The sequence below is a fragment of the Symphodus melops genome (genome assembly GCF_947650265.1).
Source record: "Symphodus melops genome assembly, chromosome: 12".
Classification (NCBI taxonomy): Eukaryota; Metazoa; Chordata; class Actinopteri; order Labriformes; family Labridae; genus Symphodus; species Symphodus melops.
The window spans coordinates 21,880,681-21,902,948 of NC_136702.1; the positions used below are offsets into that span (position 1 = coordinate 21,880,681).

A 22,268-nucleotide genomic window follows, 5' to 3' on the forward strand; every position below is an offset into this window, starting at 1 on the left:
GTCGGTTTAATTTGTTCCAATCTGTTTGGTGTTTGATTCATCTGAAAAAGGTAAAGTTTGACTCCGGACCTTTTAGTGTTTGTTTTTGTAATTCTCATTTTGTCCACAAGAGGCTTGAAGTCATAAACAATAAATAGGAAAAAATAAAACACATTTTTGTTGCCTGTCAGGCCTTCCATAATATATCGAGTAACTTGGGGAAGAATGCGGAGGTGAAATAAACAGATCAACACGTCAGCATTAGGAACATAAATTCAATTAAAATATGAACTCTTTGTTAACCCTGATGGCTGAGAATACTGATGTTAACAGTTTGATGATGCCGTCATTTGTTCAGTGATTGTGACAGCTCATAGATTATTCCAGTGGCAACACAAAGGCCTGTCGAAGCTCAAACATGTCACACTGAGGACATCATCATTATAATCATTGATTACAGATGTGAACATTATTTCTACTTTTTCTTCATGCAGTGAGTTCCTATGGTTAAATCTTAGATTCAATAATTGCCACATACTTGAAATATATACAAATATATTCTTAATCTTTTCTACTATAGCAGAGATCAGCTGCTCCCTCACCCCCGCCTCCTCCGCCACCACCGCGGCTGGGTGAGTCACTCTGACACACAGGACAGCACTCTCCATCGGGGATGACCACTTTGTCACAGTTGCTCAGCTCGTCACACTGGATCTCATCGCACAGGACCTGGCCGTTGTCGCACACACAGATCCTGCATGGCTCAGGCTTCCAGACGTCCTTGTTGGTGTACGTCTGGCCGTCAGCCGAGCAGTCCGAGTCCTCTCCTGGAACACAGACAGGTGGAGAATATTCACTTACTTTTTCTTATCTTTGGGTCAGTTTCAATTGGTAGTAAAATGAACGGATGGACTCACATCTTGTGCAAAATACAATTTACCATGTTCTTCTAACACTTGGTCAGACACAGCTCATTTACATTTAAAGCTACAGACACAGAAACAGCCTGATTTGAGCAGGGCTGGAATAGAGGAGTTTATAGGCATGACAAATACAGGATTAGAGTGGATTTACAACAAGACACTTCACATAAATGTTTTTGAGGAGTTCTGAGACTTAATTACATGTTTGAAAAGGAGGAGAATATGTGACCTTTAAAGTTTACCAAATGTAAATCTGTACCTTATATAAAACTTTCAAACAGGCAACAAGACTAAACACCAAACCATGCTGGCTTGAATTCATTGACTGCTCCTCAGAGCAGCTGCCTCATGGGGAAGACGTTGCAGATTTACAATCCTGTTTGGTTACATAGCAGGGTTTCCGAGTTACCAAAGAAAGTACATGTCTTGAGTTTTAATAAATCCTTCACAAAACCATTTATCCGAAAATATCATCTTCAATACAGCAATGTTTGCTGTTCAACTTATTTGAAACAAGGTTTTCCACCATTTTCTGCAAACGCAGTCGGGGAGGAAAAGGTCTGGAAAACATGCCGCTCTGCTGCAATGAGGTCTCCAGCCGTCAGACATGAGATCATTTCCTCCAGAGCGAAGAGGCAGCGTCTCAGAAAATTGACTCACATTCAAAAAGCTGTTCTGCACAAACAACTGGATCCCTTCAACTTTAACTTGCAAATTAATAGGAAAAAGAGTTGAAAATCAATTTGTCTGCAGAATACAACGTCATGAAACAAAATATGTTAATATAGAGGGAGGCCTTCATCGTGATTTGGGCTTGGATTTAACACGAACAGGGAGTGTAAGGACTCTGTAATTTGAGCCCCCCCCCCAGGTCCTCAGACACATACTCTGAATCATTCACCTGTTCCTCACACAAACAGCAGGTGGCAGCTCTGAGCTTCAGACTGCAGGTAAGTCAGGTTCAAGAGAGGAGCCGAGGCTTACTGATGGAGAGTTTTCTTTGAGTACAACAGATGCTACATCAGGTACGCGGGAGAATGTTTGAGAAATTTTTCCCAGACCGGTTGGAAAAACACTAAAAGTCAAAGACCAGCAAGAATCATGAAATGGTACATGTGCAACAATTATTTTACAGAAAAGGTGTTCTGACATGTTTCAACTCTTCTGTTGTTTATGTGGGACACACCTGTGACAGGAAGAAGCAGTAATGGGTATCTGTTTACAGAAGTTGTCAGTTTAGATATTGAAATCCAGAGATGACCTCGTGACTCAGCTGTCTAAAGAAAATGAAAACAAACTAAGGAATGTTTAAACTATGATCCTGATCAACCGGAGAGGCCAATTTAGTGAATACAAAATGTTAAACATTTTAGTTACCATCATCCTATAGTAATACATACTGCCTAACACAGACCTTCATGTTTCATGTTCATGTTGATTTGTGATCTACCTAAAAGTAAAATGTTTGAGATTATAATTCAAAGTCCAGTGGTCCCTAACCTTCTTTGTCAAAGCTCCCCCAGAAATGAAAAACAATAAGGGTTTACTGTTTTCAGAAATGAACATATTTTGATTTAATTTAATTGTAACCTGAATAACAAATGTTGCTGACAAGAATGCCTGATATGTTGGAGTGGGGAAACATCGTCTCTACACAGTTGATTCTTAAGACTTTCAATAAACTAACCAGTGAGTGTGTTATCTTTATATTAGTTGATATATCAGAAATGTATTTGTATAACCTACGAGCAGAGACAGTCTCACGCCCCACTATGAGATCTTTGGTGCCCCAGGTTGGGAACACATGCTCTATAGTCCAGTGGTTCTAAAGCGATGTGTTGGGACCCCAGAGTGGGTCGCAGGGTCATTTTCAGTGGGTCAAGAATGCTTGCCTGGGGTTGTTTTTTTTTTTTTTTTTTAGTTAAACGCAGAGACTGATTAGCATGTTTATTTATGAAAAAAAAAAAAAAAAGGTACTAACTAAAATAACAGTGACATCGCCCACTGCCTGTATATTTCTGTGTTCAGTACAGTACTGGGTGCCAATGTTAGCACTGTGGGTGTGAAACACTGAGCTAATAACCGTGCACAGAGTTATGAGAGCAGGACTCTTTATTAAAGAATTGTGACCGTGTGCCAGAGGGCACACACTCGTCCAAGATAAAGCTCTGCATATAAATGCATTTATAACTGGTCTTTCCTTTGAAGACTTACCCTTTACTGTTACTTTACTGTTACCATCATCACAACATTTACACGAGAAAGCACCAATGGGAACTTTGGTTCCTCCTTTTTGCTAGTAACAAAACAACAAGTGGTAAACTGTAAAACTCAGCCGCAAGCTGAATCGGTTAATTGTTCGTTGGGTGACTGATTGTGAAAAAACAACAACAATGATGTCAGTCTTGAGTCGCCAACACTACACATGTGTCAATAGGACACTATGATCATAACAGTCATTGTTGTCTTTAAGACCCCTTGACTGGGGCGCCGATAGCCTAGCGTTTATGTTGGGCATTCCATTTACAGAGGCTAAAGTCCTCTTCACAGCAGCCGAGGGTTCAAATCCGACCTCTGCCCTTTGCTACATGTCATTCCGCACCCTGTCCTCCAAACGTTTCCTGTCTCTTTTCAGCTGTCCTATCCAATAAGGCCTTTTATCTCCATTCCTCTTGCAGCCAGCATAGGATGCAGGTCAACAGCTTTCATCACCAAGTGAATAAAAATAGGTAGACCAAATGTTCTCAGTCATTCTTGTTGTGTCAGACAATTTCATTAAACAGCATTAAAGCACAACATAGTGCAGAGTTGGGACTTCCTGATTTCTAACAGCCTCCTCCGTGGTCCTCTCAAAAAATGTAAAACTGTCCCTCATGGTACTCAAAACATTCATCTCTCTTCATTTGTGGTAAATGGTTTGGATGAACTCATGTCATAAATCTTCAAGGAAAGCAACTGACTTTTTCTTTTTTCAAACCATTTTTTCCTGGATTCAATGTACAACATGTTCCCTTATAAATGTGTTAATAATTAAAGATGTCTTCAAATTGTTCTTTTTGCCTCAAACATAGTTTCCTATTGGTGTCCTATTTAGTTTGTTTTTATCTTTACAGGAGTTAAATGGTTTAACACAAGTCCTTCTCTTTGCAGAGACATCATAAATCAAACCAAGGATGTCTGCCATGGAAGGCGATTTTTCTGTTTGGTTTTGAGAGATTTCATGTTGGGAGTTTGAGATTTACTGGAAGAGAAGTGTGGTCTAAAAAAAAACCCACCACAAGCCTTGAGGAGGAGGAGAAGTGGGAGGTTTTTATTTTTCCCCTCCTCTCAGCTAATTCATTGCAGGGCCCACACTTTTCCACAGACGCCATAAAATCACGGTTTAATCGTGACAACGGTAAAAAGGCATGCCTCTGTCTGATGGTAAAAGCTTGATCTGGATTTTCCACTAGTCAGCTCCGAGGGCAGACGGTTTCCTCTCCTGGTTAAAAAAAAACATGGTGTCTGGAGCTTTTTAACATGACTCATGTGTCTACACTCTACCTATCATTAAGTGAAGCCCATCAGAGAGATAACAAAGAAACCAAATGACTTCTCTTTTGAGTCTCGGCACATATCAAAACCATGAGAGAAAACCACAAACTGTTAATGAGGACTTGATCTGATTCATTTATGTATTCAAAAAAAGTGGGGAAAAAAACTGTTTCTCCAGCAGGGGGAGATTATTCTGGTTGCAAAAAATGCTTACTATTGTAATCAAGCATCAAACATTAACAGACAGTGTTGAAATAAGAAGCCAAAGCATACGTGCAAAATACTGCAATTCCTAAAGTGTCCACTTGAGGTTGCCTACCAAAGACCAGGAAGTCCCAAACAAGCCCATTTTCAACTGAAAATTGTGACAGTAGGAATCATGTTTCGAGCCAGGTTTCAATCAGTGGTTTCTTTTTTTAATAGCTTTGGTCTTTATTGGAACACATTGTATAGGCGGGGGGGATTGTATGATTGGATTCATATAATCCAAACAATCTGTTTGGATTGTATGAAGTCTAAGAGTTATGCATAATTAATGGTCATGACCTGATCTGACGAATGGGCGGGTGACTTGAAGCTGTTTGCCGGGAGGCTTCAAGGCAACAAGGGGGCTCTCAATCAAAACAATGACAAAAAAAATGACGTCAAGGCTGACGGGGAGCTCCTCAGCTCTCATGTCTTGTAGGTCCCTCGGGTGATTGGTGGGGACAGCATGCTGCTATGGAACCCACCCCAGTTTGTCTCTTCCTCTTCCTGCATCTTATCCCATCTCCCCCTTACTGTTTTTCTTTTGGATGGTCTTTTTATCTACGACCACAAAAACTGTCTGTTAAGCAACCAGTTGTGCAAAAACAAAATGTAAAAGTCTGATGAGGGTTTAATTTTGCTAGTGTTTTATTTGAGCCTTTTTTGTAAGCAAAATTAGCATCCCATACAGAATATTTACTGGTGTTTCTTGCCAACAAAGCCAGTGTTTGCGTTAGCTAGCTGATAGCTTAGTGTTTGCTAAATCCCCTCTCCACCTCAGCTTTACCCTATTATGACAATATGGTCACTTCTAAGGCTTAAGAAAATTAAGATGAGCACTGCTAAAATTGCTAATCTCAAGGCTGCAAAACAAGCTGCAAAGCAAAAGGTCACTTGATAATAATAGCTTAATAATCATTTACAATATCCCCTCCTTGTTTACAGCCTATTGAGAGAAGCTTGAAAACCTACTTTTGCATTGCCAAAAACGTGACAGCTGAGGGGAAAAAAACAATGAAAAGATGGAGGAAAAAAGTAGTTCATGGATTTTCCCCAGTTAATACTCATGACAAACTGTGTTAGGAGAGAATCTATGGCAGGCAGAAGTCGAGGGGTTAGAAAATGACCTTATGGAAACAATGAGTCACACAGAACTGGAATTCTCATTTCCTTCAGAAAAAGAGTCCAACTGCAGGACTCAAACTGATGGCTTCATTTTTTCTAAAGACTGTACTGAACGGATATAGTTTTTTTGTTTTTTTGTTCCAAAAAGAACAAAAACATTTCTGGTGTTTGTTTCCACTCGCTCTGAACAAGTTCTACATAGCAGTGAGAGCAACTTGCCCAACGTGGTTAAAACTGAGAGGACTGATCCCTTGTCCAGATGCAGATGAGTTACAGCTGCTGAGGGGTGGCTCTGCAGCAGCTGCGCCTTCCTGCTCTGAACCCCTTGGTGTCATGGCTGAACATAAATCTTCCCTCTGTAAAGGACCTTTAGCTCAACCTGGGATTGGTCCACTGATGAAGCTGTCCATAAAAGCAGACGTTGTCTTCCCACATTAGGGTCAAAAACAAGTCAAGACCTTTTTTTCTTCAAAGTAAATCTAAACTTTGATTAGCCTGCAATCCTTCTACTTTTAAATGCTTGGAAAAAGATTTTACTTTGTCCAAAAAAAATTCAATCTGTTCAATATCCTAAAGCATGGACCTACGAGCAGAGACAGGGGCTCGAGGTCTGAAATAACGGTCTAGTTCGAACATGCTCTTCACCCTGGCTTCTACAAACAAAGCTCAGTATCTCGAGGGAGGGGAGGGAAGCTCTGGCCAGGAAAGTTAAAATGAATAAGTAGCTTGCTGATTACATGTCTGGGCTTTTCCATCAACAAGCCCCCGTCTCCACTGGGTCTTCCTTTTAAAGAGGCAACCACAGATATGAGCTGTTCCTATCCCCTGCAAGGCCCAGGGACTGTAGTTCAGCTTAAATACACTTCCCCCCTCCTCACCTCTTCTTCTGCTCGGCTGACTGACTTCTTGCTTTCTGTTGCCTTGATTCAACTCCATCTTCAAACTTAATGTGTGATGTAGAACTGTGGATAGGCTTTGTAATCTATATCAACATTTCATTCAATTCAATTAAATGTTGGACACCAAACAGGACTTCAGTTACATCTGAACTTCAAGCACTAACACATTGAGTAACTGAAGTGGAAATGTAATTTAAATCTGAAACACAATCTATATTCTGACTTTGACATCTTTCTCATTTATGTATCAGCATTAACTTAACCCACATAAGAGACTTTACTTCGACTTTACTGTACTTAAAAATGTAAAAGTACTCGATAAAGGAACAACTATTAAAAACTAATAAGAAAGGAAGAATGAGTTGCAGTAAGGCATACAGTATATTTCTAACACAAAGCCTGACTAAATAATATAGTTTTAAGGAGCTGAGGGTATTATAATCTATCAGAACCAGTTCATTGATTTGAAAACAAACTAAGAACTGTGTTTTTCTAAAAGCTTTTGTTTCCAAAACTTTAATCAAACTTTGACTTTTCCATTTGATACTGTGTTTGTCTTGTATGGATTTGTAGGCCAAGGGATGTCAAACTGGAAGTCAAAACTTTAAGTCAAACTGGAAAGAAAAGCCTGAAAAAAACCCCCTCACACATAGTGCTAAAATGCTGAATGCCCATACTAAACATGGGAAAAGTTTGATCTTAACATTAGTTTGGAGTAATCCCAAAATAAATCTGCAAAGGGCACTAAACGGCTTGTTCTACGAATCATGCAATAGTTTCCCTGAAATGAAACCAAGAATTTCTGCTGCTTCAAGCTTTTACTGTAGAAACTTCTCCATACTGTAGGTTTTCTTCTACCAGCACTTGAGAACAGCCCTCTCCTGAAACAAACCATTTTAGACAGAGGCTGAAATGAGTGTTTTTACTGATGTTAGAATAACATTCATGTTTGATGAGCTGAAAATCATTCAAAGCTAGAGCAACACCTGAGAGAGACATCTTTGGTTTTTACAGTGGTAACAAACAAAGTGCTTCTGTGTCTATATGTCTAAAGACAAATACAGACAGAGAAGACATTTTCAAAAACAGGCCCCTCTCTCTCTTTATGGGCATGAAATGTGTCCTGTATGAAGTCCTCTGAACAACAAAGTTCAGCACACTGATTGAATACATGTGGACTTTTCATCTGGTCTCTCTTTGACTAGTTTCTATGGTTTTATGTGTGAAGATATCCAAGTTTGAAAGCTCTCTGTTCAATGCTCTCTTCTTCTGTGTACGATCTGATCCACATCCATCCAAGTCCTTTACCATGGCTAGCAAGGAAAGTCAACGTGAATGTCTTCAATCTTCAAACTGCACTTTCCCTTTGCATTCTGGTTCCTACAATTCAGAATGCTGATCATACAGCATGCATGACCTTTAGCACTCCCAGGTCACAGTAAGGTTTGTGCCACACATTTCTCATTAAGCTAAAACAAATAGAGACATTATTGATATAGCAACACTATCTACTAAGCAGGCTAAACAGTGAATTGTTACATCTACATTTTTAATGTTTGGTTCATTTAAAAAAGATCATCAGCTGTTTAAATTTCACTTTAAAGCTACTGTTGTGCAAGCAGTTAAAGCTTCATGATATGTTAACTCTTGTCGGCCGCCTGTCAAAAGGAAGGTCAGGGGTTTGATCCCCAGCTCTTGCAGTCACATGTCCGATGTGTCCTTGGGCAACACACTTAACCTCAATTTGCTGCTGCTGCTTCGTTGGCGGTGTAGGAATGTGTAAGAAAAGGATTAGTTACTTCTGTTGGTCAGTTTACAGCAGCCTTTACCATCAGTGTGTGAATGTGTAGGTGTGCGCTTTGAGTCGTCAGACGACTAGAAAACATTTGAACAAGCTCAAGTCCATTTTCCTTTTGAAAGGATTTTCAAAAAAAATGAGAAATGGAAGCTGCCCAATGCAGGCACTGAGTGAACTGATATAAGCCAATTTAACCAGTACAGAAACCTGTTAATTGGCTGCTTAATAGACACTATTTGTTCGATGCTATGGTCCAATCTGGCTGTTGTGATGTTGATGTTTGAATATGTGACTGCAGATTGAGGAGAAGGGATGTTTACACAGTTGTGGAAAAACTATGAAAGTTAAGTGTTTAAACTGCAACCAAATTCACTTAACAGACTTGAATCAATGACTGCAGAAAGCAGATCCTGTTCTCCTTGTAAGTTGAAATAGCCTCTGGGTGCAGATCAAATCACCTAAAAGTCTGTTTAACTTTAAGCAGGTGCTGTTAGAAAAAAAAAAAAAATCTGATCTTAGACAAAGTGCTGGTTAAATGTCAAACATGTGGTTTTCATATCCTCCAAAGGTAAATCCAAGGAGCACTGATCAAGCCAAATCACACACTAACTCTTTTTTTAAACATGTGAACACTGTGCCTGTTCAACATTTACTTTATGAAAGGAAACGGTATGTTATCACAGGAGTGTACCTTAACAGATTGTTGATAGTTGTTGATAAGGACAGCCAGGCCATCACATCTGATCGGGAGCCATTTTTATCTCTAGTCCCAGAGTGCAAAGCAAGTTACAGCTCGGAACATTTTTCTAGTCAACACGTTTTCTTTTTCCAAAGATATTTTTCAAGTTGCATTACATTTTAAAATCTGCTAATATCGTTAGCTGTTAAATTTAAGTGCAGAAATGCAGCAAAGGAAAATAGGTGACATTCCAGTTTAGCAGAGCGCTAGCAGATACACAGGGTCAAAGTGCCCTGGTGTTTCACATCAACTGAGCACTCAGCCAGATGTGGAAGAATAAACTGTGGACTCTCTACCAGGAACTCGAAGAAGTTTTTTTTTTTTTTTTTCCCAGCACAATATGTTCTTGCCGTGTGACTGAAATACAATAAAAGGGTAATGTTTCAAGCCTTTTATGCTACAAAACAAACAAACAAAGTAACTGGACATGTGCTAAGAATATGGACAGCTTAAGACACTGTAGAAAGAAATGTTTGAAGCGTTACACATCCTCTGCTTCGCTCTGCTGACAGTGGACACATCTGTGCCAAGTTATGGAGTATTCACAACCAACAGTGGGGAAAAATGTTGAAACATCAAATCCATCATGAAATTCAAGAAACTCTATCTGAAAGTGCAATGCAACAACATACGTTTCATTACCAAAGACTATGACTCTAAAGTAAAGGCACATTGAAAATGTCACAAAAAGTGACAGAAGCCGTGTCTGTTCTTAGTTATCCACAAACTTCACAGGTCAATAACAGTTAACTATTTGAAATCCCACAGAAGTAATACTCCCTAACACCATGTCCTAGCATGCAAGCGCTGGATGGTGCGTCACATTGTGCACGATTGCATGCTCTCTATCCACACTGCATCAGTTGTATACTTTCCACTGCTCTTTGAATTTCCATTTCCCCTTGCAAACTGCATGACATCTGGTGTTTTTGTGTTGGAGGCGTAAACGGAAGTGCAATGCTTTGTATTGACGAGCTATTGATTTCAATCGCAACACTCAGTTGGGAGTTTTTTTTTAAATAAGTATTCTTGTGTCATTTGTCAAAGCCCTTTAACGCACACACACAAACATCGATTTGCATTGATGTGATCTAACTCGTGGCAGAGAAGTCTGAGAAGACACAACAGTCTGGTTTCCAATACACTCAGCAGGAATTTTGAAATCACTGCATGGCTCAATATTAGCGGGTAATCATAGAGCGTGTTCTTCATGGTTTTGGTTAACCAACAGCATACTGCAAGTCAATACCATCTATGGCATCTGCTGCTTGGATCAGTGCACAACACCTTCATCTTTCAAGACCCAGGCTTAGAATATCTGCCTTCTTTTTTCTCTGCATTTCACTTTGACATCGTGTTAGCACTGTGAGCACTCTGCAGTTTAATACCTGAAGTAAAACAGCAGAAACATCAAAACTCATCAGACAACACCATCACGCACAGAGTTGCAGCTCAGCTGACAAAAATCCCACAAATGCAGCAAATCTCTTGTCAACAAAGTGTTTAGTGAGTTGAAAGGATAAGGCAACGCTGACCATAAAATGCCAAATGATTGGATTCACATGTCCATATGCTATCATTCATCGGGATAGAGAGGATTTTGATTTGTTTTTTTGAAGATGGCCTATTTAAGTATGTAAGCAGTGTGTAGCAGCCTTTAAGGCATGAGAAACTTGTTGGCTCCACATTTTGTCTGACCGCAGTACTAAAGCAGTTGAACGATGATGCATCCTCTCCTCAAACTAAATGGCTGCCCGAGGCTCCATTTTTTAAATCCAGCTGATTCTTCCGCCTTAGCCTGAGTTTTCTCATCTAAGCTCTCCAATCTCCCTCTCTCTAACTTTATCCCTTGCAAAGTAAACTGCATCTTTCTGGACTTTTCCTCCACACTCTTTTGTTCTTCATTTGTTCTTTTCTGTTCCTGTATATATATTTTTTTTCACTCTGCTCCTTTTGTTTCTCCATTTTGTTTTTCTTAAAACTCAGAGAATGATGCAACCAAGAGGCCTCTGCAGAAGAGTTTATCATATGCCGTATGTGCAGCGCCTAAGGCAGATGTTCCCCATAAATATTTACATTTTCAGCTGGACTGCATAGCGCAAGGTCAAAAGATCATTGATGTTTAGATGGTGAGCTTTAACTGACGCTTTCATCCAGAATGTCCTAAAGCATCTGCAAGAACACAATCAGCTCAAATAAAGTCCCCATGAAAACAAAAAATACATGTTTCTGGTCTAATTCCAACGTTCCTGTGTTGAATGTCCATTTTGTTTATTTATCTGCTAAATATTATTTCAATAAAGTATTACCTGTAAAACATTTCAAATGTCCCATGACTCATCCTTCCCTCAGGAGCTTTTACTAGTAATCAATTCAATCCTAACAGTATGTCCCGCCTCCTCTTGTGATTGGTTCTATCCTATTACATCACTACACTGCAGTTACAGACACTCTCAAAGTTTTGTTTCATGGGGCCTTTAACTACAACTACATAATGAGTAGTTTGCACAATATGCACAATTGTTCATTGTTCACAATTGTTCTCCCTTTAACAAGTCTTAAAAACCCATGAATCATATTTATGAGTATGCACAACCCCCTTAATAAAGTCTAATAGTCCATTTAGTCATGTCCTTTTATCCAGAACTTTCTTTCATTAATGAAAGCCTAATTAATAATAACTAATAATAATAACTTTAAGAGTTTTAAGGTATTTTTTAAAAAGATGTAGGGCCTTAAACACTGTTTTAATCGTTTTTTTAAACTGCTCCAGTAAATAGCTAAAATATACAACATCCATGTTTGCCCAAAACTCAACCCTTTGAGGGCACTTTTAGGACCACTACAAGGACAGTTTCTATAACTGACAAAGTCCGTCAGATAACTTTATGCAATTGGTACTTGTGAGAAAGATGCACTGCTTTAAACTGGAAACATCAAACTTCAAATATCACCAGACTTCACCGACTGTAACAGCAACAAGAATCTCCCAGAACAAGAAATGTGATAGTCGAATGCTGCCAATTAACAGGAACAGAGTAACACAATATCAAACAAAAAACTAAATCAGCGCAGCAGTAGACAAAGACATTACTTGTTTTACATTAAAATGAGTGTTATCATGGCAACCATGTCTTCGTGGTGGAGTCGTTATCTTTCAACCTGAAAGGTCGAGGGTTCGATCCCCAGCTCCTGCAGACGTTGACGTGTCCTTGGGTAAGACACTGAACACCAAATTGTTCCCGCTGCCGCGATGGCAGTGTGGGAATGTGTATCAATGGGATTAGCTAATACCCATGGACACTTTACATGGCAGCCTCGGCCATCAGGTCTGACCTGTGGTGTATGTCCTCATTCAGTCTTTATCCTTGTGTTGTCTGACACTAAAACAAATCTGAGCCTGCCATTGGCAACAACAAATCATTTCATTGGATGCCTTTTGATCAGGCACCCAAATGCCATAACAAACTAATTAAACAGCTTTTTGCTTAAGCCCTAATAGACATTTGGATGTCAACACATGTTAAATGAATAAATAAAGTCCAGCAATTTAAATACAAAACACAAGGTTGGAAATGCTGAAGGTTTTACTATAGTTTGCCAAACACTTCTGGGAGATACTTGGCTCAAAGCTATCTGAAATGATTACTTTCACAGGAATGGCAAATTCAAAGTTTTGTTAAATTCCTGAAACCTCAACCCAAAGCCAATGATATGGAGAGGCTTTTTGAAAGCCGTGGCCACATCTGTCAAGATAACAGTGTCTGAGCCGATGTTTAGGCCAAAACTTCCTCCAAACATTGTGTGATGTGTTTGAGTTGGCTTTGGTTCAGTATCATCTCAGAAATGGAAACTATGACTTAATCCAGGTGAGCTAAATAAAATGTTCCCCACAAGCTTTCCAGGCTTTCAGGAGACGTCTATTACTACTAGGCCTGGATAGATATCCACTATTCAAACAGCAGCGGTTAAAGCCTGCTGAGCTCCACTAAAACATGGAGGGATAACAGCCTGGGCAGTGACCAGTGATTGTCTCTCCGCAGGTACAACCCCCCTGGGACTCAGCTTCAGCACACTCATTCTTCTTTAAAGAGTTTCAAAACAGTGCTGCTGTGGCTCTGCTGGCCGGCAGCCACTGTTTGCTCTGGGTAGATAACTGATCCGGAGGTCAACACCAAGAGGCCGCTTGCTGAAGTGACATCACTCAGGCTGACGCCTCGGGGGACCCGCAGAATTTACCACTTTCTTTTTATTGCTAAATGAAGGCTTTGAAGTTTATGGCTGCCTGCATTTTTGTAAATGCTGGAGACAGAAGCAGACAGAGAGGGGTGGTGAGGTCAGAGGGTCACTGTTATGATGCTCTTTAATTGAAGCTAGGTTGCTAAAGCCTGGTAACATAGAGGCCATACAGATTCCTTAACAAAGGTGAAATCTGTGAGACTCACTTTTAGTTTTATGTTTGTTTCAAGTAGTGAAGATGCAGTGTTTCTGTTATTTCTTTGTCTTTTTTAGATCCAGTTGTCAATCATCTGATGACAATTTAACCTCTTATGGCAAAGGTCATTGTTCGTGGACTTTGGGTGTACCATGCCCATTTTTAGATAACTCACAACAGATATCTAGGCCAAAGCTTCAACTTCCATCCTCTGAAGAATATTTGAAGCCCCAATAGAAACTTTAATGAAATAAAGATTGAGAACTCTTTGGCCAAATTATTTCCACACATGCGTTTGATAGATTCCACTTTGGTCGTTTGCTTCTTTTGCTTTCCCAACCGACTGTTTTCCTCCATGCAACCACAGCCCGCTTATTGTTGAATAACACTTGGTGTACAAATGGACTCATAAAATGAAAACCAGAATGCTGAGGACAGAAAACATTCTGCATTTAAATATGATATCTTTGCCAAACAACCAACATGGAGTTGTTTTTTATCTGGTTGAAAAACAAACATACTCTTAATGAGACATCTTCAAAATGTAAAGTAAACGTATCTATTCACTCCTGTTTTTGAAAGCTCTACAACTTAACAAAAGCAAACAAGAGCAGAAGAAAAAGAAAGGAAAAAGAATGATGGTTTTCATTTTAGATTTTTTATTTTTTTTGCCTGCATGTTGTATGGCCTATGAGCTTAGTGGTGAGGTGCTATAATCACATCATATCAAAGGAATGATCGTCAGTTATGTCAGAAGCTAATAAAACAGTGGTACTTTATCCCCTCTATTGCTGCCACAACTTCATTTAGTAGAGGATAAGGAGTGGTTGCTGAATGCAGCTGCATGTTGTTTGACTACACCGGACTAATATGACTGACAAATTATGAAAAGCTGACCTTATTTCATATTTTCATAAGGAAGTTAAATCTGAACTCAATTGTAGTTGGTGTACTAATAACCTGATGCTCTCTCTCACAGAGATCCTTGTCTCTAATGAGAGAAGTATGAGGTGGTCCTTGTAACTGTACCAAAACATAAATAGTGATAAACCCCACTCACTGTGCTCAAACCAGTGAAGCACCATTTTACAAGCATCTTTAGAGCATTCTTGCATTGCCTTCAGCAGAGGTTTAGTTCTTGGCACATGTTCTGCAGTTTGTTTGCTGAAACTCCTCCCTCTCATTAGTAACCGGGGCATTCTTTATTCAGCATGTCATCAGCAGCTGTGTGAGCCTGAGAAAAAAATCCCAAAAGGCCGATTCCAAGATGAGAATGAAACACTAAAATCACGGTTGTCTTCCATTTTACACAGCTGACCTCGTTTTCTAATTCTTACAAAACTTAAAAAACCTTTGGGCAAAGTTAAAGTCTTCATTTTGAACACAAACAGCTGTCATTGTCTTTACCTCTGTGTGCACACTATATGCTGATTATGTTAACTACTGTACTTTACAGTTCCTTGTGTTGACAATGCATGATGTATTAAATACACCAAAAAACAATGTTTCTCATCTTTAGTCTTTTTAATGTTGCCTATGAAGTAGAGATCAGAATACGGAGATGTACCATTAATAACCAAACAATTGTCTTGGGCTTGCCAACTTTATAGCTTTTGTTTCCTCATTTTCAGTTCCCAGCTCTTTTCCTCGTCCATGCCACGATTTCTGTCCCTCCTCCTTTGTCTTTCAGCCCTCTTGATCCCTCGACTTAGGTCTTTTCTTTTCCTTCAACTTCCCCTCTTCAGTACTTATGAAATCATGATGAAATGAATTTCGATGTTTACAGTTAATCCCTTTCATTTTGAGTCCACATCAGTGAAAGGCTTAGAAACACCAGGGATTGAGGGATTAAATAGAAGTCGTGACTCAAAGCCTATTATAAGAGCTGTAATGTGACCCAGGTAAATAAATATTGGCATTGTGCACAATGCAGCTGTGTGAACCTTGTGTGTTTGTTGGTGTAAGACATGATGTGGCTGATAAAGTGAAGTCAAAATGTCTATACAACACACCAATTATATGTTTACTTTACAGAACACTGTGTCTTTGGGAAAACCCACAAGGCTTTTAGTCTGAAGTTTATTTACAAAAACCTAAAAAGCTCATGTTTGAAGTCATATGATACCATTTTAAAGCCCTCAGACTATAAATTACCAAGGCAGCAGTCAGATTCTGTATGTTGTTCTTCTGGTTTGAAAGTCTTTAACTTTCTTCAGATAGATAACTAGAGTTTAGGCAGAGCCATGTCTTTAATAATTTTTTAAATATTCCACCTCTTCTCTGCAGCAACGTCTCACCCGTTTGGTGAAATCGCTGAGGCAAATTTTTAGCTATGAGTCATCGACTACAAGCAGACATTTCCATATGTCACTGGTCTGTCTCTGTGTGAGAAGTGCTTGTTCGGGAACACTGACTGGACGTTGCGCCCAGTAAGTATGGGGCAGCACAGACTCACATTGTGTTCAAAGAATGCACCCTTCTGTCACATTGAAAAGCTTGATGCAACAGACCACGATCTCGTGGGTGGAAAAAAGTATTCCAGAATCGTCTTAGTTTTACTTTTACTTGCTGACCTGGAAAACGTCCGTAGCCACGTTTAGCTCGAATGATCTGAGCTAATTCTGTTCCCAGCCAGCACATAGATCTGCTTTGCACACAAGTTGAGCTTAATAGAAGATGACATTTCAAGAAACATCATACCTTCTGCTGAGATCTGGCAATGTTGCACGTTCAAAGAATCCAATACTATGTGTGTTGGATCGCTACTGAACATTTTCCCCTCTGAACATGAGTCTCCTGGAGACCATCACTGTTCAACTGAGAACTATCATTCCTTTGGATGATTCCTCATATCAGGGATCCTCTTATTTTAACCGCAGTATTAAACCAGGACCGAAATGTGTTCAAAAGACATCATAAGAATATATTGAAAGGAACTCTGGTCTAGCTTTGTCAGCAAAATGAAGTTACAGAAATCCACGGATTAACCTAAACCTGGAAACTGGATTTGGATCTCACTGGAAACAAATTTCATTTATTTTCATAAAGTTAGCATGTCAAGTAAAGAAATACATGTCGGTAGATTCTGTTCCTTCAACAAAGCCTTAAAAAACAGACAATGGAGAAATAAAACTAGAGAGTCTGCAAGAGTTTGTGACCAAGACCAAATGTGGAAAATGACTCTTTTCCTTTATAACTGTGGTTCTCAAGCTAGAGCCTGTTCCCTCTTATAAAGCACCAGAGATGTTGGTGGTTGCATCATGACAAGACATTGGGAAGCATATGTCTTGGGTAAGGGCAAGTTCTTATGGACTTTTGTCAATGAAAAAAATCTATCTTAATTTCTGATAGCATCACTTTGTGGAGCCACGGCTTTGCTTGGATACAAGTCGAGGGGGGGCTCAAGGAAAAAGGTAGGCAACCATTGTTTTATAGCTTCGCTGACACGTGACGGTTTAATCAGACCTTTTCTACACAGTCACACTGTGCCACAATCTTATTTTATTACTTTCTTCACCAGATTAAGACAGAAGATGTTTTTGGTTTGGTTTGGACATTGATCAAAGTTTGGATGGAATTAAAACATTGTTTTTGAATTCTGGTTTCTTATGAGGAACAAACTACAATTTCCTTGTTTAAAGAGGAAGAGCTTTCAGGCACAAAAACCTATAAGTTATGGTACACCAAAACTGTGCCACAAACAGACTAGGCAGACACTTTAAACTGGCAGCAAACTGTATACTTCAAATTGAAAAGCACTTGTTTGAAATGTTTGTTAACTGTCACAGACAAAGCAAAGAGTTTGACCAGAAAAGAACGAATTCATGAACTGACCTAAGACGGGCATGCAATCTGTTTTGTCTTTTATCTATAATCAGGCATTATAGTTTTTAGTTCTTTTTTTAAAAGAGAAGGCAGGACTTCTACATCAGCGCCTCCACAGGTAGACCTCCTGGATTTAACCAGACCTGAAGGCTTTTTACTGCACTTATATGAGGTGTTCCACCATCCAGTCACTCAGCTGTCCAACAAGCTGCCAAAGCCCGAACATAACTCAGGCCACATTGCTAACCCTTGTCACCCACCAACACCCGTGTAGATACACTTGTTCACCCTCAGCAGATGTAATATACACAACCTCGCTGCAACATAGAATTTAGGTCGAACCAAAACCTGCAATTATGGCTGACAGTCACCATTTTGTGGCATTTTAACGAGAAAGCGCCGTGCTTAAAAATCTCAATGATCACAATTTTAAGAAGAGGGCTCCAGCTAGAAATGTGTGCTTTACATGTTCCTTTACTGCAAACAGACTTTATTAAGGTCTCTGATGTAAACATATTTTTTCTCTATCTCAACAATCGTGACAGTCTTTCATTTACAAAAATCTACTGAACAGCCACTTTAATCTGATTCTGCTGAATCATACCTCAGCCCAGAGCACTTCAACCCAAGACAGAAGCTACCAGATGGGACACAACCTCTCTTGAAATTGGAGGATTTGAACCAATTACAGCAGCCTTTGAAAAAGTCACCAGGAGAGAGCCAGAGAACATGCTCAGAGGGAATGTAATATTACACTGAGACCTGCCAACCTGCGGAGGATGAGCTCCAGAGGGTAGAAATCCTCTAGATCTTTTGGAATAACTACATCCAGCTGTATCAACACACAGCACAGGATCACTGGCGGCTGGCCTCTTCCAAACGAAGGCATTAACATGATGGTTGTGTTTGTTTTTTGTAGCATATTAGGATGAACAATATCAACTTGAAGTTGTTGGGAAAGATAATGTTGGTCTTCATTTCTACGTTTTGTTTGGTTCATAGATATTGCCATTGTTTTTGTATGTGATTAACAGATAAGTGGTTCTACTTGGCAAAGGCAGCGTTTGTCAAGCTCTGTATGAATAAAGGTTGATAACACTTTTAATGGTGATTAAAGCTGAAATTCCAAAGTTTATTGCGATTAATCATATTTTTAATCACGTTTGAAATTCTATTATTTTGCATTTCCCAAAAAAAGGTCCTACAGATCATAAAGAAAATGAAACAGCTAAAGAGCGCGGTTCAAATTGTTAAATGTGTGATGTCATACGCTGAATTTTGCTTTTGACTTGTCAACCAAGCTTTTCTTTTTTTTATAAAGGGAAACTAGCCCATACATAAGTATCATTCTTTTTTTTTTATCATTGTGGTTCCAAGCTGCTGCTGTCTGTGCGGTGACTTGGCTATGGTACGCCTAAAGCGTCAAAACGTGCAGACAATCAATGACGTAATAAGGAAGAATTGCATTTATATTTAAGACCATCATTGTTTTGGGATTAAAACATTAATACTGACAGCCACACTTCTGATATGAGGACAAGAGTGGATAACTTATAATCGTCTATTAATTAAACTATACTCAGGTATGGTGGTGAGGTATAAGAGTTGGTCAATGATGAAATAAACGTCATCATCTCTGTTCCACTCGCTCGAGATGAATTCCCCTCCTCTCACATCAGCTCACTCAGACTTCCTGCAGAACAAATACAAAGAGGCTGGTAGGAGAAACTCTGGATAAGTCAGATTGAAAAACGTGCAGCTCACCGCAAAAACTTTAGGACATTTTCAGGACAAGGCTTGTGACTGGTACCAGTTGCTGTCCACTCTTAATTAGAATGAGCCAAAGCTGCCACAGCACATGGGAACCCAGTCCATTCAGTGTTTACGTCCTGCCCTGTCATCCTCCCACATGGACCGGCTGAGAGGATCACAGAGCAGATTGTAGGCTAAGTGCCAATCAGGGAGCAGGAAACCTGTCAGTTGGAGCTGTAATTGTCAGGCCTTTGAACAAATAGTTACTTTAACTTGAACCTGTGGAGGATTTCAGCATACTGTAAAGCTATGGATTGATTATTTAGGCAAAACAAGAGTCAATAAAATCACATCACATCCATCTTTGCACAAGTCACCTTAAAACAATATTGACATGAAATGTCTTATATCAGCCATTTAGCGTCCTCCTGTTCCAACTATCTGTAAGGCCAAATCTTTTTTTCTTTCCCCAATAATATCCAAATACTGCCAAAGCCACTATTTTAACATCTGGAAATAATCCACTCTCCCCAAGCCTCCATTTGCTGTCTGCAATAATTTGGTTTATAAGTAGTTCCCATGGAGCAGTTCTTAAAGGCACAAGCTGCATTCAAACTTATCAGCTCCATCGTCTGTGCCACAGAAGCATCTCAGGTTCACTTCACTGATAACGTTCCTCAAAACGTGTAAGCTAAGACACTGTACAGTCGGGTGTGCCAACCCCCTTAACTGCAGAAGAAAAGAGGCGTGTAATCAAGTCATAGCTGAAAAATGCAGCATGTGGTTCTAATCAAATCCGTCTGTGGACCTGGTTGAATTCACATGTTTGGACGTTTCTGCTTTGGTAGAAAACAGCCCATTTGTTGCAATGTCAGTGATGTGGCAACAACAACTGGAAGCAATTTGGAGGACAGGGTGACCTCATGTTGGTGCGTTGATTCGGAGTGCCAGATTTTTAGCTTGCTACTCGAGTGTTTTCCAGATTAGAATTTTGGTTGGAATGAGTCTGAAAAAGAAAACCAGGAGACGATGAGACAACGATGACTCTACTAACAAACCAAATTCACTGTTAGTCTGAGTGTTTGGTCTCTTTGATGTACGGCGCTAAGTGGTATCTTTGAAGATGTTTTACAGCTATGTCAGCGCCTGGGAGGACTTATGATCATGCTCTCACACACACACACACACACACACACACACACACACACATGCAGATGCTATCTGAGGTTATGGGCACAGAATCCTGCTCCGGGTTCTTAGACGTTGTCCATGTTCATATCCCTTAACCTTCCTCCTAATATTATTGAAATACCTCAGCTTCTCTTGTAGGTTTTGGCGTCGAGGTTTTCACTATTTTTCCAATTGTGTGCTCTCCGTCTGCTCCTTGATCTCATTTGCCATCGCATGTTCTCTCTCTAACTTTTCGCACATGTGCCACCATATGACTTTTATCTAGAGCTCCACAACGAAACATTTCAACATTTGCTTTAAACATGTTTTTCAGTCTTTCAAGCGCTACATATGACTTTCTGAATTCCATTAAAATCGGGCTCCTCAGGAATCTTTTCAACAAGCTCAATGTCCTCAACCTTCACAAACTTCTTTTTATACTTTTCAGAGGAATAATGTTGATATTTTACTGAGAGAATGAGTCTGCTTGTAATTATGTAGCTTCGTCAACATTTAACCACTTTCAACTTGAAGCTGCAATTTTCCAAATAAAAGCCCCAATTAAATGCAGATACACAGGGACTTGTATTTGTGTGGCCATCTGTGGGAGTTAATTTGCATGTGTGGACTTGTTAAATTTTTCTTTAGTTCTTAAACGGCTTTAGCGTTACTTAGCATATGTGCTAACACAAACTCCAACAAATCTGCACATCACTGCTCTGGCCTACTGTCACTGACCACCACTTGGAACAATCCCTATAAGTTCTCCTCCTCGCTCTAAAGCACACACACACCCACGCACACACATTCACGCACATACACAAACATGAGAACTGTGTCCCAAAGCTCTGGTTAACCACATTTTCCCTGAGTCTACAGAAACCATCAACTTTCCACTGTTTGAGTTTGGTGGAAGTGCAATCACCTCACCCACCACTTCATGGAAAGAAGGCTGCAGAATCACTCTGCTGGAGAATGGGCAGACAGTCCCAAGTATTAGTCAGTCAAAGCTTTTGAACCACATTAGACACACATTCATAAACATCAAATGATTTTCCTGAGTCGCCACAGGAGCAGAAACTTTTACAGCTTGCTTTAGTTGCATAGTTTCTTTGAAAAACTACATAAAACTACATAAAAGTCCATAAAGTCTTCTCAAAATGAAGTGCTGAAGTATATATCTAGCGTCAGCACTATCACTGTTTGTTTATTATACAAGAATGAATTGTATGTTATAGGCCCTGTGCTCCATTCACCACATGGTGGTGCTCAAACTTGTGGCATGATCTCACTCGTCAGTCTCTGTTTATATGAACTCTATGTTTCAATGTTCAACCATTTGAGAGGATTTTATAAGGAAAGAAAAACTACCGTCATAGCTTTAGGAAAAGATCAACAAAACTGTCTGGCTGCACTGTTTGACTCCACACTCCATCAGGGGGCCATCAAGTGAACTTTCCAGAGCTCAGTGTGTCATCATTTACAGAAACAACAGAGTCCCTGTGACGACACCACACATCAAACACCCCAGCTGGAAAAAAAAACAGGGGGAAGCACAGTTCAAGTAAAGCACGAGCACTCAGGTGTTCCAGGTGTGGATGTACAGCTGAAGACAAGAGCAGCTCCCACAGTCACACCGAGTGACTCAAAGAATCCAACAGCATCTCTGCTGCTCATGTCTCCTCACATCTGCTCCGCATTAACATGCAGTCTGTGTTCCCTCACAGACGCACAAGCTCCGCAAATTCTTTTAACAGATGTACAACGCTGTCCGAAAGAGAGTGGAGGGGGAAGTGGTGACACTTAATGAATGTTCCAAAGTAGCTAAGCAGTGCAGGAGAAA

General features: G+C 39.8%; 1 protein-coding gene across 1 annotated transcript in view; it reads right to left on the reverse strand.

Moving 5' to 3' along the window:
• col5a2a (collagen, type V, alpha 2a) overlaps positions 1-22,268 on the reverse strand; it is a 48,637-nt gene that overhangs the window by 25,520 nt on the left and 849 nt on the right. Inside the window, exon 2 of the mRNA XM_079356885.1 lies at positions 582-806. Coding sequence (XP_079213011.1) covers positions 582-806 — 225 coding nt within the window. The remainder of the gene's footprint in view (positions 1-581; positions 807-22,268) is intronic.